This window comes from Pelophylax lessonae (assembly GCF_965119305.1).
Source record: "Pelophylax lessonae genome assembly, chromosome: 5".
In the NCBI taxonomy this organism is placed as follows: domain Eukaryota; kingdom Metazoa; phylum Chordata; class Amphibia; order Anura; family Ranidae; genus Pelophylax; species Pelophylax lessonae.
Window position 1 is genome coordinate 168,529,591 of NC_138772.1, and position 14,334 is coordinate 168,543,924.

At 48.4% G+C, this 14,334-nt stretch overlaps 1 protein-coding gene across 1 annotated transcript in view; it reads left to right on the forward strand.

Annotated features, from left to right (window-relative positions):
• SNRK (SNF related kinase) overlaps nucleotides 1-14,334 on the forward strand; it is a 122,720-nt gene that overhangs the window by 95,800 nt on the left and 12,586 nt on the right. The window contains exons 3-4 of the mRNA XM_082259709.1: nucleotides 2-143; nucleotides 9,597-9,809. Coding sequence (XP_082115835.1) covers nucleotides 2-143; nucleotides 9,597-9,809 — 355 coding nt within the window. The remainder of the gene's footprint in view (nucleotide 1; nucleotides 144-9,596; nucleotides 9,810-14,334) is intronic.

A 14,334-nucleotide genomic window follows, 5' to 3' on the forward strand; every position in this document is an offset into this window, starting at 1 on the left:
GATATTTGGAGTCTTGGTGTAATCCTCTTCATGCTGGTGTGTGGGACTCCTCCATTCCAAGAAGCAAATGACAGCGAGACGTTGACTATGATAATGGACTGTAAATATACTGTACCCAAGCATGTGTCCAAGGAGTGTAAAGAGTAAGTGAAAATATCAGAGACTTGTTTACAGCTTGATTTTTCTGACCTTCCAATATAAATCTCAGTACCAAAGCAAAGTCCCATCCACTATTAGGTTAAAGCAGTGGTGGTCAACTGTCATGATATAAGGGCTGCACGTAATATTCATTGAATGTAATGCTACAGAGGGTTGTCAAAGACTGTAGGCATGATGGTCAGGGACTACAGGCATGTCATAAGAGATGATAGTAGACTACAAACTTGCTGTACGAGTTGATGGGGGGACATGCTTTACAAGTCACTCATAGGCTAGCAACATTTTGCTCAGACAGTCAGAGATCTGGAAAAAAAAAAAAAATTACATGACTTCCAGAGATCACTGCTATCATTGCCTCTTTACAAATTGGTGCTTTCTCTTTCGTTCATTGATGGACACAGCTCCTGATCTTCTTAACTATTGGGTTATACTGCCCCCTACAGGAGTAGGACACTGGCAGAAAAAGTCTGGCTACGCCTTTGGGCAGTCCCAGGGGGTATACTTCCTCTCTCTGCTATAGGTACTCAGTTATTTTCTGCCTAGTTTCTTGCTGGAATCTCTGGTCTTGGAATTTTTATTTTTTTTTAGAATTTATTTATTTATTTATTTTCTCTTATGATATCTACTATCAACTGGCGGACTGGGCAACAGGCTGGATAATCTAGATCCAGTGTTCACCCCACTCTGGCCACCGAGCGTGTGCAGACCTCGGCTCCGGGCTAAGTCAGCCGCGACATAGCCCCACTGGACAGGGGCTGGCCTGCGAGTTAAACGCATTGCAAAATCGCATATGACCGGGCCTCAGCCCGAGTCGCAGCCTTCCTCCTGCCTGACAGCTCCCCATTTTGATGGAGAGGAGGTTCTGGTAACTGTCTGCTAACCCCTCCATGGGACGGTCAGACCCCTGAGTTCCCCTCCTTTCCGTTTGGCATCTCCCTCATTGGTCTAGTGAGCCATTGGGCTGTGGGGTGGCCTGGTCCACCGCCTAGGGTAGGGGCAGGGTGCTGTACTGGCAATGGGGGCTGAGGGGTGTGCCGTCTGGGATCGGCTGGGGGGGGGGCTGTACCTGGTGGGTGCCCCTGCCAGGGCCCCCCCCCCCCTTCCTGCCTGTGCCATTTTCTTAGGCCTAGTGATTCCCTCCTGGTGCTGGGCGGGGCTGCCATTTTCTTGTAGCCTGTGTGCTTAACCACTTGACGACTGCCCACCGCATGTTTACTGCGGCAGGCAAACCGCTCCTGGGCAAACCGACGTAGTACTACATCGCTCGCTTAGACTCAAGGGGGCGAGTGCGCGCCCCTGCCCCCGCTCGTCAGTCAGGGAGCGAGTGCGTGTGACAGGCGGCTCCGATGGCCACCGGCCCCTCGCGATCTCCCCCATTGACAGAGAAGGACAGACGGCTGATGTAAACACAGCTGTCTGTCATCCTCCCTGAAGTGGTCACAGAGGCTATGTGATCCTGCTATATAGGATCGCATGTCTCTGTGATGACTTAACAAGCCACGCCCCCTCAGATTCACTCCCCTAGGGACACATTTAACCCCTTGATCACCCATACTGTTAACCCCTTCCTTGCCAGTGTCATTTTTGCATTAAATTTTTACCGCCATTACTAGTGAAAAAAATAAAAATGACATAAATCTTTCCCGTAGTTGGTAAACGCATTAACTTTTGCGCAAACCTATCAAAATGCGCTTATTGCGATTTTTTTTTTTTTTTTTTTTTTTTTTGTACCAAAAATATGTAGCAGAAAACAAATTGGCCTAAAATGTTACATTTTGATTTTTACATTTTTTTTTTTTTTTTTTGAGAATTTCATATAAAAGAATGTGAAAAATATTGTAATTTTTTCAAAATTGTCGCTTTTTTTGTTTATAGCGCAAAAAATAAAAATCAATACCACCAAAAGAAAGCTCTATTTGTGGGGAAAAAAAGGACATAAATTTCGTTTGGGTACAGCGTCGCACGACAGCGCAATTGTACGTTAAAATCACGCAGTGCCGAATCGTAAAATAGGGCCTGGTCATTGAGCAGCCAAATCCTCCGGGGCTAAAGTGGTTAATGCACGGCAGCCATGTTTGTGTAGTCCGGTGGCCATTTTTCAGTGGTTTGCCATTGAAAATAGCGGCAGCCATGACAGTGGAGCCCTCTGGGCTGTAATTTTGACGATAGGACCCCTCCTCATCTCCTGGTGCTGATCTTTTCATTCTCATCGCCGTTCGTGCAGTGCAGATTCTCCTGGTAGCTGTGGTGCATGGTTTCTGTGGAGGGGTGAGTCTGGTGGGTTCCTCTCCCTCTCCACCGAGGATTGATTGATGCTCTGTGGCTGGCAACTGGATGGGCTGCCAGATCGGTGGGGGTTGTTCCTTAGCAGCGTTTTTACACTTTTTTGTGGGGCCCCCGTGGTGATTTAGAGCACATCCCCCCCCCCACCTGATCCCCTCTCTGAGGCTAAGGAGCCCTCCGGGTCCCATCCATCGATGCACTAACGGCGGTCCTGGAGCCCTTGGTGTCCCGGGTGGAGGTGGCTTTTGGGCGACGGGCTGGCAAAAATAACCCCCTGCCTTCCCCTGCCTCATCAGATCCTGAATCTGATTTGGCCACCGTGGACGTGGGTCACCCTGCTTTGCCTGGGACCACGCACCCCAAATCCTCAGATAGTGAGGAGGATTCCGCCACCTCTGCCAACCGCATATGTTTGACCCTCCAGTTTCCAGATTAAACAAGGCAACCATGATTCTGGTTGAAGTGTCCCCGGCCTTTAAGGACCCGGCTTACAGGAAGGCGGAGGCTGTGGCCTGCAATATGTACACCCTGGCTGGTTCGGCACTGAGGCCGATATTCACCATTGCCCTGGTGTCTGACTCTGACCGAATGGGCTAGGCTTTTTCGCCATGACTTAGGGGGGGTTAACAGCTCCCTCCTGCCTTTTGTTGAGCTGGCAGACCAGCTGGTCCAGAGGCGGCAGTTTATCTGTGATGTCTCTTTGGAATGTGGCTCCTAGTGGCTCAGCTCTGTTTCTGCAGTGGTCCTTCGGTGTGTCTTTTGGCTCAAATACTGGTCTGCCGACCAGACTTCTAAAAAGGACTTTACTGATCTTCCGTTTCAGGGAGATCGCCAGTTTGGTGCTACCCTGGATGACATCATTAAAGGTCTCACGGGGGGGGGGGTTACCTTTCTTCCGCAGGCTGCTAAGGGCAAGGACCCTCGTCATAGACGTGGGCCCTCCCTTCTCGGCTCATTTTTTTTTTCGTCCCTCAGGTCGACTTACAAGGGATCAGAGCCCTTCAGGACAAACTTGGTCTGGCAAGTCGAGAGCGGGTTTCTCCAGACCTGCGGACAAGGCCCCTCACTTTATCTGGGGTAGGGGGTTGTCTTCGCTGGTTCCCGGACCCGTTAACTCTACTGGTACAAGTAAGGTGGGTCCACTAGGTAATTCAGTCCTGCTACAAGATCGAGTTTCGTTCTTACCCTCCGGTAAGGTTCTTCCTTCCAACGTGCGAATGTTCCCAGTCTACTTACAGGCTCTTTTTGGGGTGGTGCAAGACCTTTTACCTTGAAGGGTGATGGTACGGGCTCCGACTTTGGAACGTTTTTTTGGGATTTTACTCAAACCTGTTTACAGCCCCCAGGAATAAAGGCAAGGTGCATCCAATTCTGGTCCTCAAGGTGCTGAACTGCTTTGTACGGATGCAGAAGTTCAGAATGGAGTCTGTTCGCACAGTGGTGGCTTCCCTGTATTAGGGGGATTTTTCTTGCCTCCATTCTTACCTTCACATTCCCATATGTGTTGGTCTCAAGCACTTCCTCTGCTATGCCCTAGGAGAGGAGCATTATCAGTTTGTGGCGTTACCCTTTGGTCTCGCTTCTTCTCATCCTGTCTGCACGAAAGTGTTGGCCCCGGTGCTTGCATTGTTACGCCAATGGGGAATCGCAGTACTGGGCTACTTGGACGACCACCTCCTGCGAGCAGAGTCTCCTACTGCTCTGGTGAAGAACCTGAAAATCACCATAAATCACCATATGAAGCTTGAGGGCACATACTCCAGAAACTGCAGGCTGTAATTCGTCTCCTGCTGTCCAGCAGATGGTAATCCCTCCGGACTTGCATACGGGTGCTGGGCCTGATGGTGCCTACTTTCGAGGCGATTCCGTTTGCACAGTTCCATGCGAGGTCCCTGGACAGTCCAATCAGATCCGGCTGAGCCGGGGAATGAAAGAGTCACTGATATGGCGACTTCGTGCTTCAGCTGAGCAGCTTTCCTCCTCTTGTATTGGACAGTGGTCACCACGGATGCCAGCCTTTCCGGCTGTGGAGGAGTCCTTGGCAAAATTTCTGCTCAGGGGGTCTGGACACTTAAGAGTCCAGATTATTGATCCATGTCTTGGTACTCCGAGCAATCAGACTGTGCCTGGAACATTGGATGGATCATCTCCGGAGATGTCCAGTGCGCATTCAATCGACAGTGCCACAGCCATGGCTTATATCAATTGCCAGATGGGCACAGGAAGTGTTCCACTTCCGGCTCTGAGGTAGCCAGCATTCTAAGGTGGGAAGAACTGTTTGTTCCAGCCCTCTCCGCCGTACACATTCCCGGAGTGGAAAACTGGCAGGTGGATTACCTCAGCCGGCAAGCGTTAGACCAAGGGGAGTGATTCCCCTCATCCGGAGGTGTTTCATCAGTTGTGTCTCCGGTGGGGCATCCCTGAGGGGGATCTCTTGGCATCCCGGCTCAACAGAAAGGTGAAGATTTGTGGCTCGGTTACGGGATCCTCTGGCAGACGCCACAGATGCGCTGGTGGCACCGTGGGGGTCAGTATCATCTGATTTACTCCTTCCCCCCTCTCAAGCTTCTGCCAAGACTTTGTACGTAGGATTGAGGCAGAAGGGATTCCGGCCCCCTTAGTGGCCCTGGACTGGCCGCGCCGGGCTTGGTACGCCGATCTGCTGCGGCTGGTCGCCGACGTTCCTTGGAAGCTTCCTCTCAGGGGAGGGTCTGCTGTCCCAAGGACCAATCTTCCATTCTGTTTTATAGTCGCTGGCTTTGATGCCTTGGCTGATGACTGCTGATGGATAGAAGTTTGTCTGAGTTGGTGATTTCCAACACTGTTAAAAGCTAGGAAATCTACTTCTAGGAAGATCTACCATCATACATGGAAGACGTACATTGCGTGGTGTGAGTCTGTTGGGGTTCATCCTCGCTATTTTTTTCGGTAGCTCGGATCTTGACCTTCCTTCAACGGGGGTTGAGCAGAAACTGGCCTTAAATACTATCAAGGGTCAGGTGTCGGCTTTAGTGGTCTTCTTTTAACAGCCCTTGGCCACATACTCCTTGGTGCATACTTTTCTTCAGGGAGTTAGGCAGTTGACCCCTCCAGTGCGGCCTCTGTTTCTGCCTTGGGACTTTAATTTGGGGCTCTCAGTCCTCCAGAAGCCTCCTTTTGAGGATCTTTGGAGATTCCCCTGCTTACGCTGTCTCAGCAGGTGGCCTTTTTGGTGGCTTTCACCTCTCTGCGCATGGTGTTGGAATTGGTGATTCACAGTGATAAGGTGGTTCTTCACCCCTGTCCATTGTTCCTTCCTCAGGTTGTATCTTATTTTCATTTGAATGAAGACATTGTGTTGCCTTCCCTGTGTCCCAGGCCAAAACATCTGAAGGAAACTGCTTTGCATGCCTTGGATGTGGTCCTGGCGATTAGAGTATACCTAAGAGCTACAGAGTCTTTTAGGAAATCAGACTCACTATTTGTGCCTACAGATGGGCCTCAGAAACCTGGTTGGCTATAGTTAGCCTTGGGAATTTATTTTTCGCTGCCCCCCCCCCCTTTATGTTTAACAATGCTTTGGTTGAGAATGGTTAAGAAGATCAGGAGCTGTGTCGGTCAATGAACAAACAAAACGGAGTACCTATAGCAGAGAGAGAGATAGTATACCCCCTGGGACTGCCCATAGGTGTAGCCAGACTTTTTTTCTGCCTAGTGTCCTACTCCTGTAGGGGGCAGTATAACCCAATGGTTAAGAAGATCAGGAGCTGTGTCCGTCAATAAAAATCAGAGGAAATGGATTTCACGGTAAGTCGAAAATCACATTTTTACGTTTGTACTTCCTACAAAACCGTTATACTTCTGCCACATTTGAGATTTCTCTTAGAAAGATCTATTATATAGGATCAGAGAAAAAAAACGGAACACCCAGAAAAAGTAAGCCATTTAAAAAATTAGAAGCTAGTCTAAATCTAAAGTATATTTTCCTTCATGGCATGAGCAACCACTTGGGTAAGGAAAACAGACTACAATAATTGCCAAAGGGCTGCATGTTGGGCACCAGGGGTTTAGAAGCTTGGCAGCCAATGGTGGCTGAGAACTTGAACTCAAGACCTTACTAAGCTTGGGCATCTCCAGGCGCACAGAACAGTGTTTTAAGTTTTTTGGTCCATGGTAGCTGATAGCTTTCAATAGCTTGAACATTACAGGGTGCAAGGTATAATGCTGGACTCTGAAACCTCTAGCCCCACATCCACTCATTGTCTAAATCTTGCCTCATCAACCTTTACAACATCTCCAAATTCTTAACCAAAGACTCCACAAAGCTTCCAATTCAATTCCTGGTTATCTCTCATTTCGACTACTGCAAGTTCCTCCTCATTGGATTAACTTTACCTAGGCTACCCCCTTCAATCCATCATGAATGCTGCTGCCAGACTCATCTGCCATCTTTAGTGTCTGCTACCCCTCTCTACTAATCTCCATCGCCTTTGCTTAACCAATAAATACATTTCAAAATAATATAAACCACTTACAAAGCCCCCCATCACTAACCTTGTCCCAAGACCTCCTTCGCTCTAGCTCCCTTGTCACCTCCTCCCATTCTTTCCTTCAGGACTTCTCCCGAGCCTCTCCTATCCCCTAGCACTCCCTACCTCATCTGTCCAACTCTTTCTCTGCCCACTTACATGATCCCTAAAAACCCCTTCTCTTTAAGGAAGCCCTCCTCCACCCAATAACTGCACTTTTATTTTCTCCATCAGCTCTTCCCCTACAGGTATTACCTTTTTTGTATTACTTGACTCTCCCTTTTAGATTGTATTTTGTAATGAGAAGGGCCCTCTGATTCCTCGTACGTAATTGTTTTGTAACTGTACTTTCTGCTCATGTTTTAAAGCACTGTGTAAACTTTTGGCTATCTATAAATCCTGTATTATAATAATAATCCTGTGCATCCCAGAGTTCTGCAGTAGTGTACGATTGTCACTGGTCTGTGCATGCTCAGTGTAGGTGTCGTCAGTCTTTCTTTCTTAATTATACATTTCCGTCATCAATTACATAAGAGCATATATTACATTTTCTACTAAATTTTCTACTAGAAAGTTGTGAAATTTTTGTGGCTGAAATATAGAAAAAAGCTGCAGCAATTGATCTTGTTTATGTTCCTCTTGTATTCAGCTGTAATAGCATGGTGATCTTGAACTGGCATTTGCTTAAAGTGATTACAAAAAAGTCAAAGATTTGTGGAGCTATATTGGCAGTATCACAAAATAAGATTACCATTTTTTTTTAGGGTAAATTAGTTTGTTGGGAGAGGGACTGGTACGGTTAGAAGGAATGGCTAAAAAAATGTCACACAGGTACTGATCATATGCAATTAAATACCACGGCACTTGACCATTTCCATTTGTTAGGACCTGGAAGTGCAAATTTTGGACCATTCGATTTCCCTGCTCTGCCTCTGATTGGGCACCACCTCTTGTGGTATAGTGCAGTCAGCGTTGCATTTCATATCACTGATTTGTATGCAATCAGAGCTCTTCTTGACTATCTTTTCTCAGGGCAGAACGAGTGACCACTTCAAAACGGGCAAAAAACTAAAAGTGTGGAAAAACGAACATTTTAGGTAGAGACTTTCCTGCTTGTTTAAATGTTTAACAGGAGAACTTAAGTAGAAACTGCTAAATGCTTTAAAGAAATTACAAATATTTAAAACTGGCTTTTTACTGGTCAAAGCCTTCTTTTATTACCATTTCTTTCATAGAAGGAACATAAATGTACTGTACAGCTCATATTTTGGTGCATATGTAATAGATCTATAAATTTGGAAGAAAAATTAAGCGGTTGTAAAGCTTCCTTGTTTATTATTAAAAAAAAAAAATGTTTTACTTACCTGCTTGTGCACTAGTTTGGCACAGAATGGCCCAAACCACCTTTCCTGGAGTTCCCGTCAGTGATTTTGGCTGCTCCTCTTCTCCGAAGGCCCCCATAGCAAGCCACTAGCTTGCTTTGGGGCACTCATGAGGACGCTATCCTGAGCCAAGCTGTGCGCATCCATAGACGCACACAGCATAACTCTGCACCGCCCACTGCTCCCTTCTCACTGGATTTGACTGACAGCAGCAGGAGCCAATGGCTCACACTCCTGCCGACTGTCCTGTGAGAAGAAAGAGAGGCGAAGAGCTGCTGCAGACGAGCGCAGCGCTGGCTTGAGATCAGACTCTGGTAAGTGTTTTAAGGGTGGACTGGGGGAGCAGCTTTTAAAAAGTGATTTTACATGAATACAGAGAGTGCATTAATGTAAATACCGTTTGCCTTTATAACCACTTTAAAATACCATTCTTGTGTTAAACTGTTTCACTAGTTGTAACTTATATTAGATATTCTGCTAGTCTGTTTTATATATATTTGTCAAAACATGACATTTTTAAATAGCTCAAAGGTACAAAGATATTTGATAAATGAGTCACTGGATTGTCATGTTCCTTTTTGCTGTCATGTAGAATCCTGTAGCATGTCAGGCACTCGCAGGTTATCTGTACTATGGAACAAAAATTGGCAGGACAGGTAAAGATATGTACAGACCTAAGAGAAATTTGGCCCAATCCATCCATCCATCCATTGTGGGTCATACTTTGGAATATTTGTATGACTGTAGGCTTTTCTTATGCCCAAGTCTACTCAAGGACAAGCAGTTTATCCTCTGTCCATTGCGGTTTTTCTTTAGCAGCCACTTGATGTATCTCACTAATCATGTCCTTTCTGCAGGCATAAGCATGCAAGTTTATCTGATTCAAAAGTTTGCATAGCTGGATCTTAAGCAATTTTCTGTTGCCAAAAATTAGGTTCCTTTAAATGAATTAGGTCTCCAATCTATCTGTTTTTTGTAATAGGGATTTGTTTTTCAAACTAATATGCTGAGTGCGTCAGTTTTATATAGATTAAAAAAAAAAAAAACGCCATCTCTAACATGGCAGCAGTCTCTTGTAATACTCTTCAATGGGACAGTGGTAAAGGTAGGTATTTGGGTACCAGCAGTTTGAGGGTCACAGAAAGTCTACAAAAACAGACTTGTGCAGATCTGTAAACTGGTGTATCTCCTACAGGGCTTTCTTATGTCACAATTCTTGGCCTTTACCTGTATGGTGCTCAGGATTTGTGTTTTGTATTCCCAGTCTGATCACTCGGATGCTACAGCGAGATCCTAAGAGAAGAGCATCTTTGGAGGAAATTGAAAACCATCCTTGGCTCCAAGGAGTTGACCCTTCTCCTGCAACAAAGTACAACATTCCTCTAGTGTCCTACAAGAATCTCTCTGAGGAAGAGCATAACAGCATCATACAGCGGATGGTTCTCGGTGACATAGCAGATCGCGATGCCATTGTAGAGTAAGTTGTTGCTTTGCTGCCGTTCGTGGGTTTGTTCCAGCTGATGTGCTTACTGTGGGTGATCTGATTTTTTTCTGAGCTATCTAGAAAGCCTCACAGAAGCTGTATACCATACTTGTAGAGTCCTTTATTCCTTAAAGTGGAGTTCCACCCTATTTTTATACTTACCTCCATCTTCTCGCTCCGGGTCACCTGAAAAAGAAATGGATAATCGCATATTTTTTTTTTTTTTACTTACCTCGTAGCGAAGAAAATATACTTACCTTACTTCCTTCTTCCTCCTTCCTCGGCCGCGGCCCGTCGTCACTTCCTGGCTCTGCAATGATTCCTGGGAGCTGGACGTCATAGCTCCCAGGAATCATTGCGCCTGCACCGGCCCCGACGTCAGTTCCGGGTCGCGCGCGTCATCCCCTTCTAAACAGCTTCTGGGCATGCCCAGAAGCTGTGGAGGGATGACGCGCGCGACCCGGAAGTGACGTCGGGGCCGGCGCAGAGCATCGTGGGACCAAAGAAGGCGGAAGAAGACGCCGAAGAGGACGCGCTGGCTTCAAGCTGCCCACATCTGAGATGGCAGCGCTGGACAAGACGTTTGCAAGGTAAGTATTTGTCCTAACAGGTAAGTGCAACCCGGGACAGATCAGAGGCTAGCCATTGTGGAATGCACTAGCCCTGACTGTCCCGGGGGTATTAAAAAAAAAAAAAAAAATCCAGGGTGGAACTCCGCTTTAACTGTTACACTTAAATGTGTTATACAGCTATGATTGGCCACTGTTACAAATGCTGTCTTGGATGATTTCTAGAGGAAAGAACCAGGCATCTTACATGCACTGACTGATCTATGCTTATTTTGGTCAGATACTATAAGTGATCGTGGATTATGATACAGTTTCTCACAAAAGTGAGTACACTCCTCACATTTTTGTTAATATTTTATTATAGCTTTTCATGTGACAACACTGTGTAAATTTGCTGTCCCCTCAAAATTACTTAATACACAACCATTAATGTCGAAACCGCTGGCAACAAAAGTGAGTACACCCCTAAATGAAAATTTCCAAATTGGACCCAAAGTGTCAATATTTTGTGTGGCCACCCTTATTTCTCTTACGTCCTCCGACAGTCGCCGCCTCTTCATATTCGTCACATATGGGGTATTAGACTTTGCTCCGAAGGAGTAGCTAGGCAACAGAATATGTTAACATTAAAGCTTTTAACATATCCCACCCTCAAGGGGTGGTCCCCTCAGTCAATACCCTCCTACTTCCTGCAACCATATCTCAGTTTTAATGTCTAGCTTGTCAGGAGTGGCTGGCTTTTTCTGTGCTGGGGCTTTCTGCCCCAGACTCTTTCTTCTTTTTGAAATTTTGTTTGAGTTTTCTCTCTACCTTTACTTAGCTGTTATTTTTGTCAGCGTTAGTTAGTTCTTCTGATGAAGAGGATCATGCGGGCTGGGTCTCGGGCTGATCCCCCTGGTCGCAGGTCAGTGGCTTCCCAGCCTGCCATCGAGCGTTCAGCCAGGTAACGCTCCTGGCACAGTGAACGACCCATCCCTGTTCGGTGCAGGGATGATTGGTGAGGTGGCTACCTCACTGGACGCTGTGCGGTTTCTTAACCCCCATTTTGTGCGTCTTTAATTGCGACTCTCCCTGCCTCATGTGCAGCGGCTTGTTCGCCTGTGCGGGTCCCCCACGCCATTGTGAGGTAAGTGTATCTATGTGGGGGCCTGTCTGTCTGGGGGGGTGTCAGTCTGGGACTGTGTAACCTGCCTCTATTCACACTGCTTGTCTCCCTATCTCTCGGCTGCATGCTGTGGGCTGCAAGGGGGGGGGGGGGAGCTGTGTGACACTGTGTGTGTCAGTCTGATCAGTGTGTGAAGCTGTGTGCTGTGGGGCATGTTTTTTTGGCATGTTTGGGCATATACAGCGATCGCTGCGGCGATCTGACATGTATTCTTATACAGGGATGTCATGTGTGCATTACTGCACTGTGGAGCGGCGGTTTCGGCGCCAAACGGCGCCATTTTGCCTACACTCGCTCCGGCCGCATGTTTTACATGCATGGCGGCCATTTTCTTGTAGCCTCCATAGGCTTTCATAGAGCGCCCTGGCAGCATCACTTCCTCTTCCCAGGAACACCGATCGAGGCAGCAGCAGCGGCGAGGGTCTCCTCAGGTTTTATCCTTCTGTTCTTGCTATCCATTGCCTGTGTTCAGTTTGCATATTCCCTGTGCTTGAGTGTGGTGCGGTGGGCTGCGCTTGCCGCGCTTGCTTAAAGGGGCAGTTAACCCTTTATTGTACAGCATTACAGGGGCAATGGATTCTCAGGAGGGCAAATTTCCTACCGCTTTGGTGGAAAGCCAGGGGACCGCTGTTTCCCCCCCAGGGGGGGATTTAGCCACTATTGTGGCTGGCCTTGCTGCTCAGGTACAGATGCTGGTGGCTGCTCAATCTACTAAAAGGCCCAGAGTTGCTCTTTCCTCTGATTCTGAGGGTGAAGGTGATGGGGCTGTTATGGCGGGGGCCTCCTTATCGGGGTCCCGCTCCTCCCTAGATCTAGTGGGGTCCGAGGTGGAGGCTGAGGTTGAGGGGGTTGATAATTCTCCCCCTGGCTCGCCTGAAGAGCTTGCAATCATGGATGAGTTGATTGCTTCCATAAAGCAAACGCTGCGTTTGCAGGATGAAGTGTCCCCCCGCCGCCTTGGCGGCTTATGGGACGCAGAGAAAACGCAGGACGCCGCAGGTTTTTCCCTGCAATGATGAGTTTCAGCGCGCTGTTAAGGAACAATGGCGCAATCTGCGCAAACCTTTTGCTGTACCAAGTAGATTCAAGCTGCGTTATCCTTTCTCCCCTTCCACTGATGAAAGGTGGTGTGTGCCTCCCCCAGTGGATCACGCAATTGCGGTTTTAAACAAAGCCACTGCGATTCCTGCAGAGGATTCCCCTGTGTTCCGTGATGCCACGGATAGGAGATTGGAGTCTCTTGCCCGTCATACTTATTCTGTTACGGGTTCTATGCTTAAGGCTCTGTTTGCTTCTCTCATGGCGGCCCAGGCGATCGCAAGTTGGAAGCAGATGCTTAGGCGCGTCCTAGTGGCCGATTCGGCCTCGCCGGCGACCCTGGATATGGTGGATCAAATCCACCAGGGTGTCATGTATCTGTGTGATGCGGACCTGGACCTGGTTCCGTTGGCTGCACGTGTGCACAGCGTGGCGGTGTTGTCTCGCCGCCTGGTTTGGTTAAAATGTTGGTCGGTGGACCAGTCCTCATGTAAGACCTTAGCCAATCTACCTTATGATGGGTCTCGCCTTTTTGGGGAGTCCTTGGATGTGTTGATTAAGGGGATCACCGGGGGTAAGGGCACTCTCTTGCCCCATTTCCCCAAGGCTAAGGGGGCTTCTGGGAAGAAGCATGCTAATTTTCGGCCCCCTCAGGGGTCCTTTCGTGCCTTTCCGGCCGCACTACAAGGGCAAGCCGTTCAAAGGTCAAGGCTCTCAGAAGAAGCCCTGGTCTGGGAAACAGAAGTCCGGTCAATCCGGATCTGCAGCCCATAACAGTTCGGCCTGAAGGGGCGCCCTCACCCAGTTTTGGGGTGGGGGGACGCTTGCTCGGTTTTCTTCAGCCCTGGTTGGTCCGTGTGCGGGACAGATGGGTTCAGGAAATCGTTCGGTCTTGTTACAAGATCGAGTTTCTCTCTCGGCCGGAGAGCAGATTTTTTCCCTCAAATCTTCAACTGTCTCCAGAGCGTTTGCGGGACCTGCACCTGGCGGTGCGGGACCTGAGGGCTCAGGGAGTGGTGGTTCCGGTGCCTCATCGGGACAGATTTCGGGGGTTTTATTCCAATCTGTTCACCGTGCCCAGAAAGGAGGGCAAGGTTCGTCCAATTCTGGACTTGAAGGCTCTGAACCGGGTTCGCAAGTTCCGCATGGAATCCCTGCGGTCGGTGGTGGCTGCCCTGGTTCCGGGGGAATTCATGGCCTCCATCGATTTGAAGGATGCGTATCTTCACATCCCCATTTTCGAGGGTCACCAGAGGTTCCTTCGATTTGCCATTGCGGAGGATCACTACCAGTTCGTGGCGTTGCCTTTTGGTCTCGCCTCGGCTCCGCGGGTCTTCACCAAGGTGCTTGCACCGGTTCTGGCATTATTGAGGGCCCAGGGCATTTCTGTCCTGGGGTATCTGGACGACATTCTGGTTCGGTCTGCGACCAGCCAGGGTCTGGAGAAGGACCTGTCTGTCACGATGCAAACTCTGCAGGAGTTTGGTTGGACGATAAATTTTCCAAAGTCGACACTGAGTCCGTCGGTTCGTCTTCCCTACCTGGGAATGATTCTGGACTCGGTGCAGGCGAAGGTCTTCCTGCCGGAAGACAAACTCAGAACTCTTCAGGAGGAAGTCAGGTCCCTCAGGGACGTTCCGCACTCGTCTCTGCGGACGTGCATGAGATGTCTGGGATTGATGGTCTCGGCCTTCGAGGCGATTCCCTTCGCCCAGTTTCACACGCGGGGTCTCCAAGCGGAGATCCT